The 16,337-nt window shown below is 39.8% G+C and overlaps 1 protein-coding gene and 1 long non-coding RNA gene across 7 annotated transcripts in view; both read left to right on the plus strand.

Moving 5' to 3' along the window:
- SCAF8 (SR-related CTD associated factor 8) overlaps positions 1-16,337 on the plus strand; it is a 189,112-nt gene that overhangs the window by 50,834 nt on the left and 121,941 nt on the right. For all 6 annotated transcript variants that reach the window (XR_014778138.1, XR_014778139.1, XR_014778140.1 and 3 more), the window contains 8 exons: positions 373-452; positions 2,174-2,288; positions 4,332-4,463; positions 4,856-4,968; positions 5,903-6,096; positions 13,138-13,238; positions 13,874-13,987; positions 15,301-15,457. Coding sequence is in view for 3 of the 6 variants with exons in the window: in XM_084776444.1 (XP_084632570.1) it covers positions 373-452; positions 2,174-2,288; positions 4,332-4,463; positions 4,856-4,968; positions 5,903-6,096; positions 13,138-13,238; positions 13,874-13,987; positions 15,301-15,457 (1,006 nt within the window). In the remaining 3 variants the exon portion in view is untranslated. The remainder of the gene's footprint in view (positions 1-372; positions 453-2,173; positions 2,289-4,331; positions 4,464-4,855; positions 4,969-5,902; positions 6,097-13,137; positions 13,239-13,873; positions 13,988-15,300; positions 15,458-16,337) is intronic.
- Positions 6,819-10,536, plus strand: LOC311594600. Its single transcript, XR_014778141.1, has 2 exons — positions 6,819-7,580; positions 8,571-10,536. It is a non-coding gene; the product is annotated as an uncharacterized lncRNA (long non-coding RNA).

Consider the following 16,337-nt stretch of genomic DNA (forward strand, 5'->3'; position numbering starts at 1 on the left):
CCCTGTAGTCCTCAGGAGATCATTCCTGTACCTCCAAGGGAGCCTCAAAACCAGAGATGGTACTAAACTACTTACAAATGTCTACAAGACTGTGATAATGCTTACTAATAAGGCGCAATAGAAGTAGAACAGTAATAAAATGAAACTATATGGTTATGATTTCTCTTGAGTCATAGCAGTAATATTTTCAGATTACACTTGTCCATGAGTAAATACAGTTGCACGGACAAACATGCTATGGTACTCTAAAAGGATGCGCTCATTATACTATGTATAATGTAAAAGGGCAGAAAACACTGTACATGACAGATAGCATTTGTAATGCTCATGTGGGAAGCACTTTCTAATTTCTCTCTTTCTCCTCCTTCTCAGAAGTTGATGGATAGATTTGATTTTGGGGAAGATTCTGAGCATAGTGAAGAATCCAAAAAGGAAATCCCTACTCCTCAACTGTAAGAATTATGTTTTTCTTCATACCTGTATTTTCTTTTTTGTTCTTCTAAATACTGTGTGGGATGTTAACAGTCTTAACAGTTGGAGTGAGCTTTTCCTAAGTTGGGGTGTTTTAGACAGTAAGAACCAAGATTATGGAGGGTGGTGGATTTGCTCTCTTAACAGATCCCCTAGATTATTTGTACTCTTTTTCAGGTCTTTGCAAATAGTTGGGTTATATCAAAGTTTCCTATAGGAAAATTGATAAGCATTGGTAAATCTGGTTGCAATTTTAAAAAAAAATATCTCTGAAGGCTTTAAATACCCTAACTTACTTGTATGAGTATTTGTAATAGGAGGATAGACAGTTCTGCCAAAGTCCACTTCTAGAAAACATGTCAGTTTCTCAGAAGTACATTAAATTAGTTAGGATTAAGGATTGGAACTATATGGGCTTTTCTTATTTAAATAAAGGGATTTTATGTTTTTACTTAAATCTGTGACTTCCCCCTTACACTGTTGTTGAGGGGTTTGTAGAGCCCAGTAAGAAAGTCTGAGAGGAGATGGAGTTATTCTCGACTGATGAAAGCTTTGGATCTCACTCAAGAAGATGGTGTTAATTTTTATGTTCTGGGTAGTCTGGAAGAAATCATCCTTGTAGATAGGGACTTGTCTTGATAAGTTTGAAAATCGTATTTTAGGTTACAGATAGTGAAGTTGAAAGATGAGGGTGCTAAACAGTGTAAGAATTAATAGTCCTGATGTAGAGTTGGCGCTTTCCCACTTTCAGAGGGAAGAGTTTATTTTGACTATTAGTGTCGCACGTTTGGTTGAACTGAATTCCCTCTTTTTCTAGACACCAATCCAAAGCTGTTTTGAAGCAAGGAAATAAACTGACTCCATTTGCTTTCAAGACATAGCCTTTCAGTATTTGAAGACAGATAGTATTCTTCTCCAAGGTGTATTTGTTCCAGATGATGCACTCTTTTTTTTTTTAAAACAATTTTTATTAATTTTTTTTTACGTATACATTTATATTAATATACATATGAAGTACTTTTTTCAACTGTTTAAAAACCTTTCACCATCCTGCTTGATCCTTTTGGGATGCCCTCTTTTTTTTCATGTCTTACAGCACCCAGAATTCCAGGTGTATTCCAGGTGCTGCTTTTCCAGAGTATAGTTATACTACTATTTTCTCTTTTATCTAAATGCTATTTCTGTTAAGACATCTAATAACATGATGCTTATTTAAAGGGCACATACTCTGTAAAGTTGATGGGCAGTGATAATTGTAGATTTTACACAGACTGACTGTTAGGACATTTTCCAAACATGCGACACTAACAGTCCCACCGTTAAACATGAATTATTAAAAATTGACAATGTTTACATACTTTAACCTTTTTTACAAGTGTTGACCAGTCTTACAGTACCTTAATAAAAGCCACTAATTTATATGTATAGCATACTCATGTGTGCAGCATGAGGTAGTGACGTCATCTCTGTAACAGTGTGTCTCTAATGCCTGTTGGTTGAAACACTATTGAGTATATTTCTCTTCTAATGTATTAATTCTCCAAAGTATTCCATTTGGGGTATTATTATTTCAGAAAGAAAACAGTGTAATACAGTATATTTTGTCAGAGTGATGTTTTTATTTTGTTTTCTCTGACTACTCACTTTCATGTTACTTTTTGTGCATTTTAACATGCATCTTCATCCTTGTTTTTCACTTTAGCTCTCACGTTTCTGAGTCCGTGAACAACTCCATCTTCCATCAGATAGCGGAGCAGCTGCAGCAGCAGAACTTGGAGCAGCTGCGGCAGCAGCTCCTGGAGCAGCAGCCTCAGAAGGTCTGTGCTTCATGCAGTTACTGCGCTCTCCAGATGGGCGTTCTGTGGGACGCCTGGTGGTGTCATTCTCAGTCCTCGGAGCTATTCATTTGTCTTTCCTGTTCATTTGTCTTTTCTAAGGTATTTCCTTTCAAAGACCTTTTTAGGTGTTCCTGTCATTAAAAAAAGTATCTCTGGCAGTGTAACAAAATCATGCTATAAAAATGAGTTTCATGGTAGGTGATGGATGTGAGTTTTGGAGTTACTTCTGAAAGCTTCATGTTTTCTCCTTTCTGTTCCGCTTCCTTGTCTAGGAGGTAATGGCAGTTACATTGATGATGGCAGTGTCTAAGCAGACCACTGTCTCTGATTTTTACAAATGTCATTGCTGATACCATATGATAAGACTTAATCACTTCCAGGCGGGGCATGCTTATACTTCAGTTCTTATGAAGCAGGTAGCACAGCTTGGAAAGGCAGTGAAGTGTGGTGAGGTAAGAGCTAATGCAGAATATGTAGCTAATGGTACCTGATCAGTTTTGAGGTGCACCTTTATTTTATACATAGAGAAGGAGTAGAATACTTCTAACTACTGTGCACATCCTCATGTCATTTTTAGATGTTAGGAGTTCAGAGATGCTAAAATGTGGAGGGAAAAAAAAGTTCCCCTTTAGAAGTAATAAAATATATCTTAACATGTCAAGTTCCAGAGTAAAATTTAGTCTTCAAAACCTACTTGTAACTGTATGAGAGACACTTGTAGGTATCCTCTCTATACTGTGCCCTCATCATTCAAAGTGATATCCGTCAGTCAGGATTTTAAAACAACTGACAAGTGAGGCATGCTGGCACACGCTTGTAATCCCAGCACTTGGGGAGGCAGAGGCAGGTTGATCTTTATGAGTTTGAGACCACCCTTGTCTACTAGGGAGTCCAGAACAGCCAAGGTTACATGGAGAAACCCTGTCCCGAAAAACCAAAAAGAAAGTTGTTTAAAAGAACCAAAAAACCATGTTTTACAAGTGACTACATTTTTAGGCAAATAAAGAGTAGACAGGAATGTGCTTCTGACTTCCGACAATGTGACCTTTTCTCTAAAGAAGCACAAACGTCTGTGCTACAGCACAGCTAATTCTATAGTCTCTGAAGTAGAGACAACGGTGGAGGGTGCAGGCAACTTGAATTTCAGAGCAATTTGAGACACAGAGCCTGATCTTGGCCTTGTAAATGTAAACAGTATAAATTGGAGGTGTTCCAGTGATATTTGCTAGAAATCATGAGCACAGCCTGATCTGATGAGCCAGTTCTGACTGAACTGGTCTGAGTAAGAGGCCTATTTTTTAGCTAAAGCAATATTCACTTAAGAGTACAAGAAGATAAAAATGGGGATGTTTGAGTCAGTCATGTAAGACAGTAACTGCAGAGTTTATAGAGACAAGAGGTGATGCTTTTCCACATAATAGCTGCAGATACAGCAGCGATCCTTGATACCAACAATGTGTTACCACATTGGTAAATGGCATTGAGAATGAAATGGAGGAAGAGTCAGTTTTAGATTGTGGCCAATGTAGATTCACTTTTGTAAAAAGCACAGCATGGACTATTTTTGAATGGTTGATTTACTTTGGGTGTGGCTGTAGGAGTTCAGGTGGCGGCAGTGTGTAGGAGTTGGTTCTCTAGCTCCCATCTGTGAGCTTCACGGGTTGAATCCAGGTCCTAAGCCACTGGGGTCAGCTGCATCACACCATCTCGCCAGGCTATCTTTACTGAAGCACCTTACACAAAGAACGTCAAGCGTATTCAATCACAGAATAAATGTGTTACAGTAATCCTCAAGTTGATTAGTCATAGAATTTATATCATCTTAGTGTGTATATTTTTCTAAAATAAAGTTCTGTGAATGGTTTGTTTCAAATTCAGAATATAAGGACTGGCAGGATAGATTTATACAATGTACAACTCCAGTGGATTATTCTAGGAATGGTTTGTCAGGAATATGACTCCCATTCAGTGTTTATTGTCATGTTTGCTCTTTTTCAACAAGCATTTGTTTGTTCTCAACAGGCAACTCCTCAAGATAGCCAGGAGGGAACATTTGGATCTGAGCACTCAGCTTCACCTTCACAAGGAAGTAGCCAGCAGCATTTCCTGGAACCTGAAGCAAATTTAGATGATTCCATAGACATTCAGCAACAGGTAAAAGTCACTGCTTTTCTGAGTCATAAACATCCAGAATCAGCTAGGCTGTGGTGGTGCACTCCTTTAATCCCAGTAGAGGCAGGAGGAACTTGTAATTCAAGGCCAGCCTGGTCTATAGAGTGAGTTCCAGAATAGCCAGGAGTGCACAGAGAAACCTTGTCTTGAAAACAAAACAAAACAAGGTGTCCAAACTCCTTTAACCATGTAAGGGGTCTTAGTGAATGTACTGTACCCTGAATGTACTTTGTCTTGGGCATGCTCCATACACTTACCTCCGTCAGCTTTGGGGCATTAATGCTACATTGTAAATATTTTTGAGGTAGAACTGCACTTTTGTGCTAAATCTTAAACTTATTTATGTTGATGTGCCCTTAACTTTGCTTTCCTAGGATATGGATATTGATGAAGGACAGGATGTTGTTGAAGAGGAGATCTTTGAACCTGAAGCTAAGAAAGTAGCTGTTCGCTCAAGATCAAGAACTCATTCACGATCTCGATCAAGGTTCTATAATAATATTTAATAATATTGTTTGATTTATTTCTTTGCATTATTAAAAGAAGTACTTAATGATTTTAAAAAATAGTCTCAGGGAAAGTAATTGAAAACCAAATCCAGAAGATAGCCTTTGCTATTTGAGTACTTTATGCAACAGTAACAGCTGTGGTCATTTCATGAGACTGTGGTTTTGGATTGTAGTTGAGTTCAGTTGATAATAATACAATGCTTTATGTATGGTATTAATTCTTCTGAACAGCATATAAGTCAAGCTGGATTTCTTGCATTCCACATTATTGTATAGCAGTCACAAAAGTATCTTACCATCACCCACAAAACGGGTATTATGAATGTTAAGTATACTACCAAGCCAGGAGAAAACACATCCTGTAATCAAAACCAAGTCACCATTCTCTGACATTCTTAGGTTGTACCTACATAGGAACATGCCTACAAGCATGAACAGTGTAGTGACTCAGCATCAGCTTGTATTGTAGTCAAGAGCTATGACACTTTAGACGTTAAACAATATTAAACAGGTCTATATGATGTCCTATTGCTGTGCTGGGAGGATTCTGCTTCTTTATTTTAAAAACTAATATTTGGCTCACCTAAGTAGTTTTTATTTTCTTTAGTCTTTATTCCTATTTTGTGTGAAAATGAGCAAAAGGACACTTAAGAGAAAGCAAGGCCCTTTGTTCAGTTACATTTTTTTCTCTGTTTTTAATGAATAAAGTCTCAGACTTTGAGTCAGTCATCTAGAATCTAGTAATGTGGCACAAGACTATAATGGAACACTTGTTTAATAGTTGATTATGCTATAGAATAGTTTAAGAGGTGGTTAAATATGACAAATGCTGCCTTTTCTCTTTCACTTCAAATTGAAAGATTGGTTTGAAAAATAATACTGTCGTTAGAAATAAAAACTTAATTTCTGTAGGTCACCAAGAAAACGAAGGTCTAGGTCACGATCTGGGTCTCGAAAGCGAAAGCACAGGAAGCGATCCCGCTCCCGCTCCAGAGAAAGAAAGAGAAAGTCATCACGTTCATATTCAAGTGAAAGAAGAGCCAGAGAGAGGGAGAAAGAACGCCAGAAAAAGGGATTGCCTCCCGTCAGATCGAAAACTCTAAGTGGTGAGTCACATACGTGTATCAAATGTCCCTGTAGTCAGGGTTGGGAACTAGTTCTCTGTGGCTGTGGAGAGAAGTCGGGTTAGCAGAGTGCTCGCTGTAGAAGCACAAGGACCTGGGCTCCATCCGCAGTGGGAGAAGTCTGCAAAGGTGGGCGGACACAGGTGGACTTCAGGCTGTCCAGTCTAGCCACTTGGTGAGCTCCAGGCCAGCAAGAGACTGTGCCTCAAATACAACAACAGAAACCTGCACAGTTCTTGAAGAATCACTTACGGTTGGCCTCTGATCTCTGTATGTGATGAAAATCCCCCTCCCCAGAACAAACAAACTAGCTTTCTGCTATAAAAATCTCTTACCTGATTTTATTTTTGGAGCAAGAAACCAAAAAGGTAGGTGCTTGTTAGTAACTGAATGGCTTTGACTTAGGCTATTGTGAAAGAAAAGCAAACTAGATCATCAGGATTAATAACGTCATCAAGACTATATACTTGAAGTTGTAAAGTATGGCTTGACGAAGGGTACTTGTCACACACCAGGCTGATATCTGTAATGTGACAAAGTGATACTGTCAGTAGTAACTCAACAGTTGTGAATATTCAAATCTGTAGGAGTAATAGGTACACAAAGATACACATTGCTGAGTTTTTATATAATTAAGTTTGTGTGTGTGTGTGTGTGTGTGTGTGTGTGTGTGTGTGTGTGTGTGTGTGTGTGTCAATGTTTTGTATCTGGTAGGTATTTAGTCTATTACCGAGCAAAAAACTCCTAGCCCCACTTCGGTGTAATTGTTAAAATAAGTTACAAACCTGTACTTTTGTACCAGAAGAGCAGTACCTGTAGTACAGCCTATTTTCCTCTGTATTTAATCTATTTTGTGTACTTAAAACAGATTTGGTCATGGCAGGGTTTGTTTCAGGAGTTGGCGAGGGTAAGCATTGTCAAGTGAAGTGCACAGAGTGAGTTGTTTCTCAGCTAGGCTCTGCCTGGGGTTAGTCTGTTTCCACTTCTGGGGAGAACTAACAGGCTGCAGCTGAGCAAGGAAGCACTTGGTAAAGAGGAAATGGTCATTTTTGCCTAAGTGCTAAAATAGACTTGCCTTACTTATTGGTGGTCTTCAGATAAGTTACTTTAGCATAAATAATCGTCGTAGATAGCCATGTGTGGACCTTCTTGTACTGGGATCATATAAATCCTAGGCTTCTTATGTGGCTCCCGGAAAGTGAACGTAAGCCCTCATTTGGTACTACTAGAGCACCTGGAAATTCAGGCTCCCCAAAATCGAAGTCAGTGGCATCTTTTTAATAAATTCTGTTAATTTCAGTAGACCTTGGGTTATCTTTCCAGAACCTTCTCACATTATACAGAGCTAGTGCAACTTCTGAAGATTGTATTTGCTCTTTATCATAAAGGATCACATTTAAATATTTTAGTGTTAGAGCCAGTCACTATGGCACACACATGTTATCCCAGCACTCGGGGAGGCAGAGGCAGGCGGATCTCTGAGTTTGAGGCCAGCCTGGTCTACAGAGTGAGTCCAGGATAAGCCAAGCTACACAGAGAAACCGTGTCTCAAATCCCCCTCCCCCTGAAACATTTTAGTGTTGTTGACAAAACAAGCCTTCCCTCCACCCCACCCCCAAAATCTCTGCTCTACATTCTTGTGTGATTATCCTGGGTCTTTGAGAATCATTACTTTATTAATGGGACTATTATTAATTCATTTACCGTCATTTCATTCATTCTTCACCCACTTTGTGATGTTTTTGAGCATTGTCTTAGTTAGGCCTACTGTTGCTGTGATGCAACACCATGACCAAAAGCAACTTGGGAGGAAAGGGGTTATTTGCTTACAGTTCCACAGCACTGTCATCACCAAAGGAAGTCAGGGCAGGAACCTGGAGGTAGGAGCTGATGCAGATAGAGGTCGTGAAGGAGTGCTGCTTTCTGGCTGGCCCCTCATGACTTGCTCAGACTGCTTTCCCAGGACCTCCAGCCCAGGAATGGCACAGTCCACAATGGGCTGGGCCCTCCCACATCAATCACTAATTAAGAAAATGCCCTATAGTCTTGCCGACAGCCATCAAATGCAGGCGTTTTCTCAATTGAGGTTCTCTCCTCTCAGATGACTCTAGCTGCGTCAAGTTGACATAAGAACCAGCTGGCACAATTGACCTCTTGTAAACTAGACTCAAACACATCATTTATTAAGCATAACCTTTCCTTTCTTACTGTTCTCCAAGATCTCACTAATACTAGGTTTACAATATAAAACATTACAAATATTAATGGTCTCACAGTTTTTACAAATTCAAATGCTTTAAAAGTTATGTATCTTTTAAAATCCTAAGTCTTTCAACTGTGGGCTCCTATACATCAAAACCAAGTTCAATACTTTTTTTTTTTTTTTTTTTTTAGTTTTTTTGAGACAGGGTTTCTCTGTGTAGCCTTGGCTGTCCTGGACTCACTTTGTAGACCAGGCTGGCCTCGAACTCACATGATCCACCTGCCTCTGCCTCCCGAGTCCTGGGATTAAAGGCGCGTGCCACCACCGCCCGGCTAAGTTCAATACTTTTTTAAAGAAGGAAGAACCAGGGTAGGGTCAGACTCTGAATAAAGCAAAACTAAACTCCAATTATGTAATAACTCACTGCTCGATATCTGCCATCCTCCAAAGGGCTTGGGTCTCTCCCAGCTTTACCTCCGGACACACGGACACACACACACACACATACACACACACACAGGTTGTTTCCTAAGCTTAGGCTGGCTCCACTCCATGCTGCTGCTGTTCTTGGTCATCATGCCATGACACTGGCATCTCCAGCGTCCTGGGCTCTCTTCCTGCATTTTCACCGGTAGCTTCTCCTGAGCTCTCTTCAGGGAATTCAGCCCTGCCACACAATGCCAAGCCTCAGCTGCTCTCCATGCCCCCTTCATGCCTCAAAACCAGTGTACTCTTTCAGTGCCAAGTTTGGCTGCCAGCAAGAAGTATAGTCTGGGCCTCATTTAGAATGTAGCTTCTGTGTGTTAACTCTGAGGAAACATTTCCCAGAGGATTCCTCAATAATTCCTCGCTTAAATTTTTTTAAAAATGTTTCATATGTATGGTTATTTCACATGCATGCATGTGCACTACTTTTGTGCCTAGTTTTATGGAAGCCAAAAAAGTGTCTCCAGTCCCCTGGAACTAGAGTTAAAAATGGTTGTGAGCCCATGATTGTAAGGTCTGAGAACTGGGTCCTCTGAAAAAGCAGCTAGTTCTTTTAACCGCTAAGCTGTTTCTCCTGTCCTTGCTGGTCTCTTAATTTCGTAGTTCAAGCTGACCAGCATTAACTATTACAGCCAAGCGAAGGTTTCACTTTAGTCCTTCTGGTCTCTTGTTAATCACAATTAACTCTTTGCTAATCAAATGGCAGATTCCTTTTTGGGAGGTGGCAGGTAGTTTTCTGTAGCCCTGGCTGGCCTGCAATCTGTAGACCAGACTGGCCTCGAACTCAGACCTCCTGCCTTATTAGCCTCTGGAGCACTGGCATTAAAGTTGTGCACCATCACACCTGGGCAGAGCACAGATTCTTTATTCAAAATATGAAATGGCTCTGTGGTCTTTAAGCGACTGTTAAACTTCTCCCTGGAATTTCACAAGCCAGGCCTCTATGCGTTGCATTTTTCTCTTCACTGTATTTTCCAAGAATGGTTCACGAAACTTTGAACATTCAGTGACTCTTCTATTCCAGGGTTCTAAAGTTCTTCCTCAGTCCTCTCCAAAAACAACGTGCTTGGGTCAGTCACAGCAGTGTTCCATCATCCTGGCTCTACCAGTTTCTGTCTGTCTTCAGGTTTCTGTTGCTGACCAGTAGCCCAGAAGCATGACCAGAAGCATCTTGGGGAATAAAGGGTTTATTTCACTTATGGTTCTACATCACTGTTCATCATCAAAGAAAATCAAGACAGGAACTAAACAATAAACAAGGCAGGAACTTGGAGGCAGGAGCTGAAGCAGAGGCCTTGGAGGAATTCTGCTTACTGGCTTGTACCTCATGGCTTTCTTGATTGGTTTCTTATAGAATCCAGGACCTCCAGCCCATGGTTGGCACCATCCATAATGGGCTAGGTCAGAGGTTTTCACCATTTCTAATGTTGCCACCCTTTAATATATTCTTTAATGTTGTGGTGACTCCCCCAACTATAAATTGTTTTCATTGCTACTTAATAACTGTAATTTTGCTGTTATCAATCATAATGTGAACATCTAATATGTATGTAAAAGAGTTGTTCGACCTCCCCAAGGAGTTGTGACCTACAAGTTGAGAACCACTGGGCTGGGCTGTCCTATATCAAATGCTCTGTAGGCCAGCCTACAGCTTGATCTTGAGGTTCCCTTCTCTCAGATGGCCATAACTTGTGTCACGTTGGTATAAGAGCCAGTTGGCACAGGCATGGAGTCTATTTGATTTTAAAAATCATGTGGCTTTTAGAAAAGATATGCACTTTTATATATGCGTGTTTTCTACATGAATGAATGTATGCCATGTGCATACTTGGTGTTTATGCAGGTGAGATGAGAATTTCAAATCCTCTTGCACTGGAGTTACAGACATCTGTGAGCTGCCATGTGGGTAGGAGGAAAGCAAAGCTTGCCTTCCTGGAGGAATAGTATGTACTTTCAACTTCTGTGAGGCACCCCCCCCCTTTCCAGTTCCCCAAACGTATTTTTTTTGACACATCATAATTGTATGTACTTATGAGGTACCATATGGTATTTTTGTACTTGCATATACCATGTAATTATTAAATTAGGCAATTGACATACATAAAACTCAAATAATTATTAAACTATAGTCGATTCTGTAGAATATCATTGTTCCTCTTTAAAAACTGTAGTTTATTTTACATATAGCAATGCAATGTACATGTTTTCACTACAGTAGAATAATTTCATGTAATTTTGCTTAAAAGAAAAAAGTGGAAACTTTCAGTTTATATGGCTCTTCCCTCCAGAAAATATTAAAGGGAAAAAAAAAAACCCAACACTGTAAATGGCTTAGTGCGTTATAGATGTGTCAGTGACTAGCGGCACTGTAATGCTAGTGTCAGTAGGAAGTAAGCCTGGCCCCACAGTTGCCTTCTCAGGAAGGCGCTAGCTTCTTTTAGATGTGAAAATAGTTCTTCCTGCTGCACTAGACACAGAAGGTTGCACCCATGCTCTATTTTCTGAAGTTTTAGACGTAGCGATGCTTAGACTTGACTGCCGGAGTTTATGTATGCACTGCAGGCTAGGACCCCCCTTTCAGAGCTGTGTGTGTCCGACCAACAGCCTCTGCCTGCTCCTCAGATGCCTTGTCTGGCTACTGTCCCTCTCTTCTGCAGTATCAGCTTTTTGTTTGTTCCTAGTGGTGAGAGAACATGGCATGTTTTTTGTGTGTCTTGGCTTATTTCCATCGTATCATTTTCTCTGTTCATGGGTGTTCACAAGCATCAGAATTTCATTTTCTTGTGGCTAAATTACAATGAAATTTATTCTCTAGTCTCTAAACATCTGAAGATAAGAACTCAGCAAGTACCCTGTACTTCCTTGTACAGTGATGGCTAATCTTCTGTTGAGTATTTCAAGACTGTTCATCTTGAAGCAGAACCAGTTGTCTCTAATTGCTGTTCTTTCATCATATTTGAAACAGTGTAGTCACCTTGCCTGCTGCTGGTCCTGGACACAGATGGTACAATACAGAGCGTTCAGGGGTAATCAGTGCTGTGAAGCATCAACAGAATAATACCCCAAGAACCAAGTGTTCCCTCTCTTTGGGATTGGGAAGAGTCATACCGCTTCTTAGGAAAAAAGATTATAGAGCAGCATAGTAAAATAGGAAACACGTTAGCACACTCTGGGGAGACTGAGGCAGCTGACATCTCCAGGATAGGGCAGTAGGGCAGAAGGCTTGACTGTAGTAGAGCAGCTTTTCTGACTTCAAGGTTGCTTGTCCTTGCCCCTTTTGACTGTTCATTATGACTGGAAGGCAGAATGTAGACATTAAGCCTCAAAGGGCAGGCCCCCACTTGAGCCCCATCTCTATGGGCCAAAGACCAAGCCTGTAACAAGTGAAACTTAAGGAGACACATTCCATTTAAACTATAGCACTTTGGTAAAAACAGACTTTAATGTCTCTTAAATTAATGATCCAATTTTTAAAATTGTATCTCTCATGCATACTTCTGTATGCTTCCATGTGCATACATACATGTATGTGGTCTGACGGCAATTTAGAGGAGACAGTTCTCCACTTCCACCATGTAGAGTCAAGACTCAAACTCAGGTTGTAAGTCTTCAAAGTAAGACGTTTATATGCTGAGCCATCTCACTGGTCTCTGGGATTTAAGTTAAAATGTTAAAAAGTTGAAGATTCTGATGTAGAGTGAGTGAAACAAGAGTTGAGAAAACAGTAAGCTGGCAAGACTAAGAACAACTAGCCAAGAAAGGGCAGTTGTCATGGTTTGTGTTAGCTAAGCAAAGCTTGTGCATGTCTTAAAGACATGTGAGTTCTGACCAGCAATACTAGAGACTCCTGGTAGTGATCGCCTCATGGATCACAGTTTAGTGTAGGTTAAGTTAACCTTAGGAAAGTCTGTTCTAGACCTCCTCTGTTGGGATTGAAGTGCTGGAAAGCCACATGGAAAAAAAATCTAGATGCAGTCCATGAAAGCTGTGTCAACGTGTCATCTGTGAAAGGAGGTGTTCAAGAAGCACCGACAGTCCTGAGTGTCTCCTCTGCACTTTTATGCATCCAGCGTGAGCTTTCAGGGCAGGATTCAGGTCATGTGTGTCCCTGTGTGGGGCTGAGTCTCCAAGGAATCCGTGCTTCTCTGCACACACATGAGTGTGCACACACAAAGAAGTGCCATTCAGTTCATCCTCGGGTCTGTAATAGAAGATTAAGGGGTCCTGATCCCAGTCAGCGTTACACGTAGCAGTTCTCTGTTCAGCCCTCAGGTATTCTGCATGTGCTGCCTTGAGCTTTGTGGTTTAAGCCCTCTGCTGCTTTGTCTTGACAGTATGCAGCACTACTCTCTGGGTTGGCCAAGTAGATAAGAAGGCTACACAGCAAGATTTAACCAACCTTTTTGAGGAGTTTGGACAAATTGAATCCATTAATGTAAGTATCTCCGAGCACTAAGACAGCGTTTTAAAGTAGTCAGTTGGTTTTTACTTGTTTCACATCCTAAGTCCGGGAGCATCTGACTTTGATAATGCACATCTTGATAAAATTTGTTTATTTAGTTCATTTTTCTGTGACTACTTTGAAGCTATTTATATCTCCTTGCTTTTTCCTTTTAAATAAAGTATCTTATAAAGTACTCATAGCAGTATAGCACCTTATTCCTCAAAGCTTTAAATGTTTGTTAACCAGAGCCCTTTCTTCTCCCTTTCTCATCCCTTTCTTTTTTTCATTTTACCTGTCAGCTTGAAAATGAAGCTGTAAGGTTTTATTTTGTTTTTGTTTGTTTGTTATAGTAGTAAGTTCTATATTCTCTAGTCAAGAAACTGATAACATGTGTTCAAGATCTCATGTTTATCATGGCTTTCAGAAGGAAGCTGGATTAGGTTGTGCATATAGGGCTACAAAAAGTGAATAATTGCATGTGTTGTGTAAGTAAACCGTTGGAGAAAGAAAGAAAAAATTCATTTCGCCGTCTATCAAAATTAGAGGTTTAGTCACTTGTCATTGTGTTCAGTTTTACTAGAAGTAGATGTCGGAATGAATGCCATCCATCTGCTCTTCCCCCACAGATGATTCCACCCAGGGGCTGTGCATATGTCTGTATGGTCCATCGACAAGACTCATTCCGGGCTCTTCAGAAACTGAGTTCAGGATCCTATAAAATTGGTTCCAAGGTCATTAAGGTGAGTTTTTGTGGTAGATGATCATATGATCTTACTTATTTGGACCATTAACATCCCAGATCTTTTAATCTATTTCTCCCCTTTGCCCCTTGATTCAGATCAGATCCAGGGCCTTGAACATGTTAATTTAAGCTCACACCGAGCACTATTGTCAGTCTTATCTTTAGTGTTTCCAGCAAGCATACAATTTCACTAGTAGTGTTGTTGTTGTTAGTTTGTTTTTGTTTTTCGAGACAGGGTTTCTCTGTGTAGCCTTGGCTGTCCTGGACTCCAGGCTGGCCTCGAACTCACAGCGATCCACCTGCCTCTGTCTCCCAAGTGCTGGGATTAAAGGCATGCACCACCACAATTTCAGTATTACTGAATTATAATTAAGAATATGTACACTAACTTACTAGCCAAAATTTGGACTTGTTTGTTCCTTAAGGTCACACATACCCAAGTCTCTGCCAGCTCAGGCCTCAGTTTGGTTAGAGCCTTTTCACATGTACAAGCTTGTCTTTTATTTATTTTTCCCAGCATGTCTTCTTATCTAATCCAGTCTTCTTGTAAACATTTTATCTGCAAACATTATTTTTCTTAGTCTTTAAATTGAGAATGTATTGTTTTTTTCATTTCTTCTTGTGATTGACTTAAAATTTCATTTTGACTCTCTAGAGCAGTGGTCTTACGGGTCATAATCCCTTTGAGGGTCAAACAAGCCTATCACAGGGGTCACCTATGACCATTGAAATCACAGATGTTTACATTACAATTCATAGCAGTAGCAAACTTGCAGTTGTGATGTAGAAATGAAAATAATTTTATGGTTGGGAGTCCCCACAACATGAAGAACTATTAAAGGGTCACAGCATTAGGGACATTGAGAACCACTGCTCTAGAGAGAGTGCATTCAGTCAGCTTCTGCACCTAAATTAAAACTCTGAATTCTTTCTGAAGATGGTGAGCGTGGGCACATTTTTTACCATTGCCTGATTGTGTGTGTGTAAATTCTGTATTGTTTATGTGCACTGGTATGGTATACAAGGTTTTATTAAACTTGTGATAACCACCCTAGGTATTGCCAGTGGAGCTGAGATTTTTTTTTATTATGAAAATTAGACTTGTATTTTCCCCAGAAATGAGTTACTTTTGAGTTGGGTAAGAAGTGGATGCAGATCTTAGTTTGCAAATATGATCCCCAATGCAGGTTTACAACAAGTGCTCAAGAAAAATGAGTTTTGCTTTTATTTGTTAAATATGATTTTGAACTTTATTTTTATTTCAGTCTATCTGTGATCTTCCTTTTTTTTCCCTTTGTACATTCCCAATAGATTGCCTGGGCTTTGAACAAAGGTGTAAAGACAGAATACAAGCAGTTCTGGGATGTGGATCTTGGAGTCACATATATACCCTGGGAAAAAGTTAAAGTGGATGACTTGGATGGCTTTGCAGAAGGAGGCATGATCGACCAGGAGACTGTAAATGCTGGTAGGAGTACAGTGCTTTTCATCATTTAAACATATACACCAGAAGTTGTGATATAAGTGCGCTTGGAGAGATGGAGGAAACTATGCTTATTCCCTGGATTCAGCTCAGAGAAGAAAGAAATGATGCTGTTTCTGATGTTGCCTGTTCAGTGTTTTGTTTTGTAGTAGGTGTCAAGGAATACTTTAGAAAAGTACTGAGTGAGAGCTTGCAAACATAGCATTTTTTTTTATTACAACATTTCTACTATATTTAAGAGAAAGCTTTGTTCTAAGGAGGCTTCATTGAATTAAGTAATTTTTAATTCCACAAGTTTAGAACTGAGGATTTGAGAAGCTTCTTGGAGAAAGTCTAGATTGTTTTAGATAGAATTCATTTTGAGTAGCAGATGCTGTCATGCAGGCTCAGATGTTGTAGTGTAATACCTTCTGAAATACTGTTTGTTGCCCATAACCAAATGATCTCTTTTTTGATAGTAGTATTTGTTTCGATTTTTCAAAGTTTACAGTTATAAATTCACAAACAGCTACAACCAAATAACAGCCTTGTAAACATTTTATCTGCAAACATTTTTTTTTCTTAGTCTTTAAATTGAGAATTTATTGTTTTTCATTTCTTCTTGTGATTGACTTAAAATTTCAATTTGACTCTCTAGAGCAGTGGGACTTAGTCAAAGTATGGTGTGTTCTCGCCCTTAACGAAAATAGTATGCTTTCAGGGTAGATCTCCTACTTATGAACATATGCAGACTTTGCTTGATGTTGCTGCCTTTGCCTGGATGGCCCTCATGTAGGAGACCATGTTCTTAGCATATGCAAGACCTTTGGTTTGAACCTCAGGACCACCAGGTCAGCACAGTCTTATGTTTGCTCCTGTGTCCCAG

Source organism: Acomys minous, assembly GCF_964271855.1.
Source record: "Acomys minous genome assembly, chromosome: 3".
In the NCBI taxonomy this organism is placed as follows: domain Eukaryota; kingdom Metazoa; phylum Chordata; class Mammalia; order Rodentia; family Muridae; genus Acomys; species Acomys minous.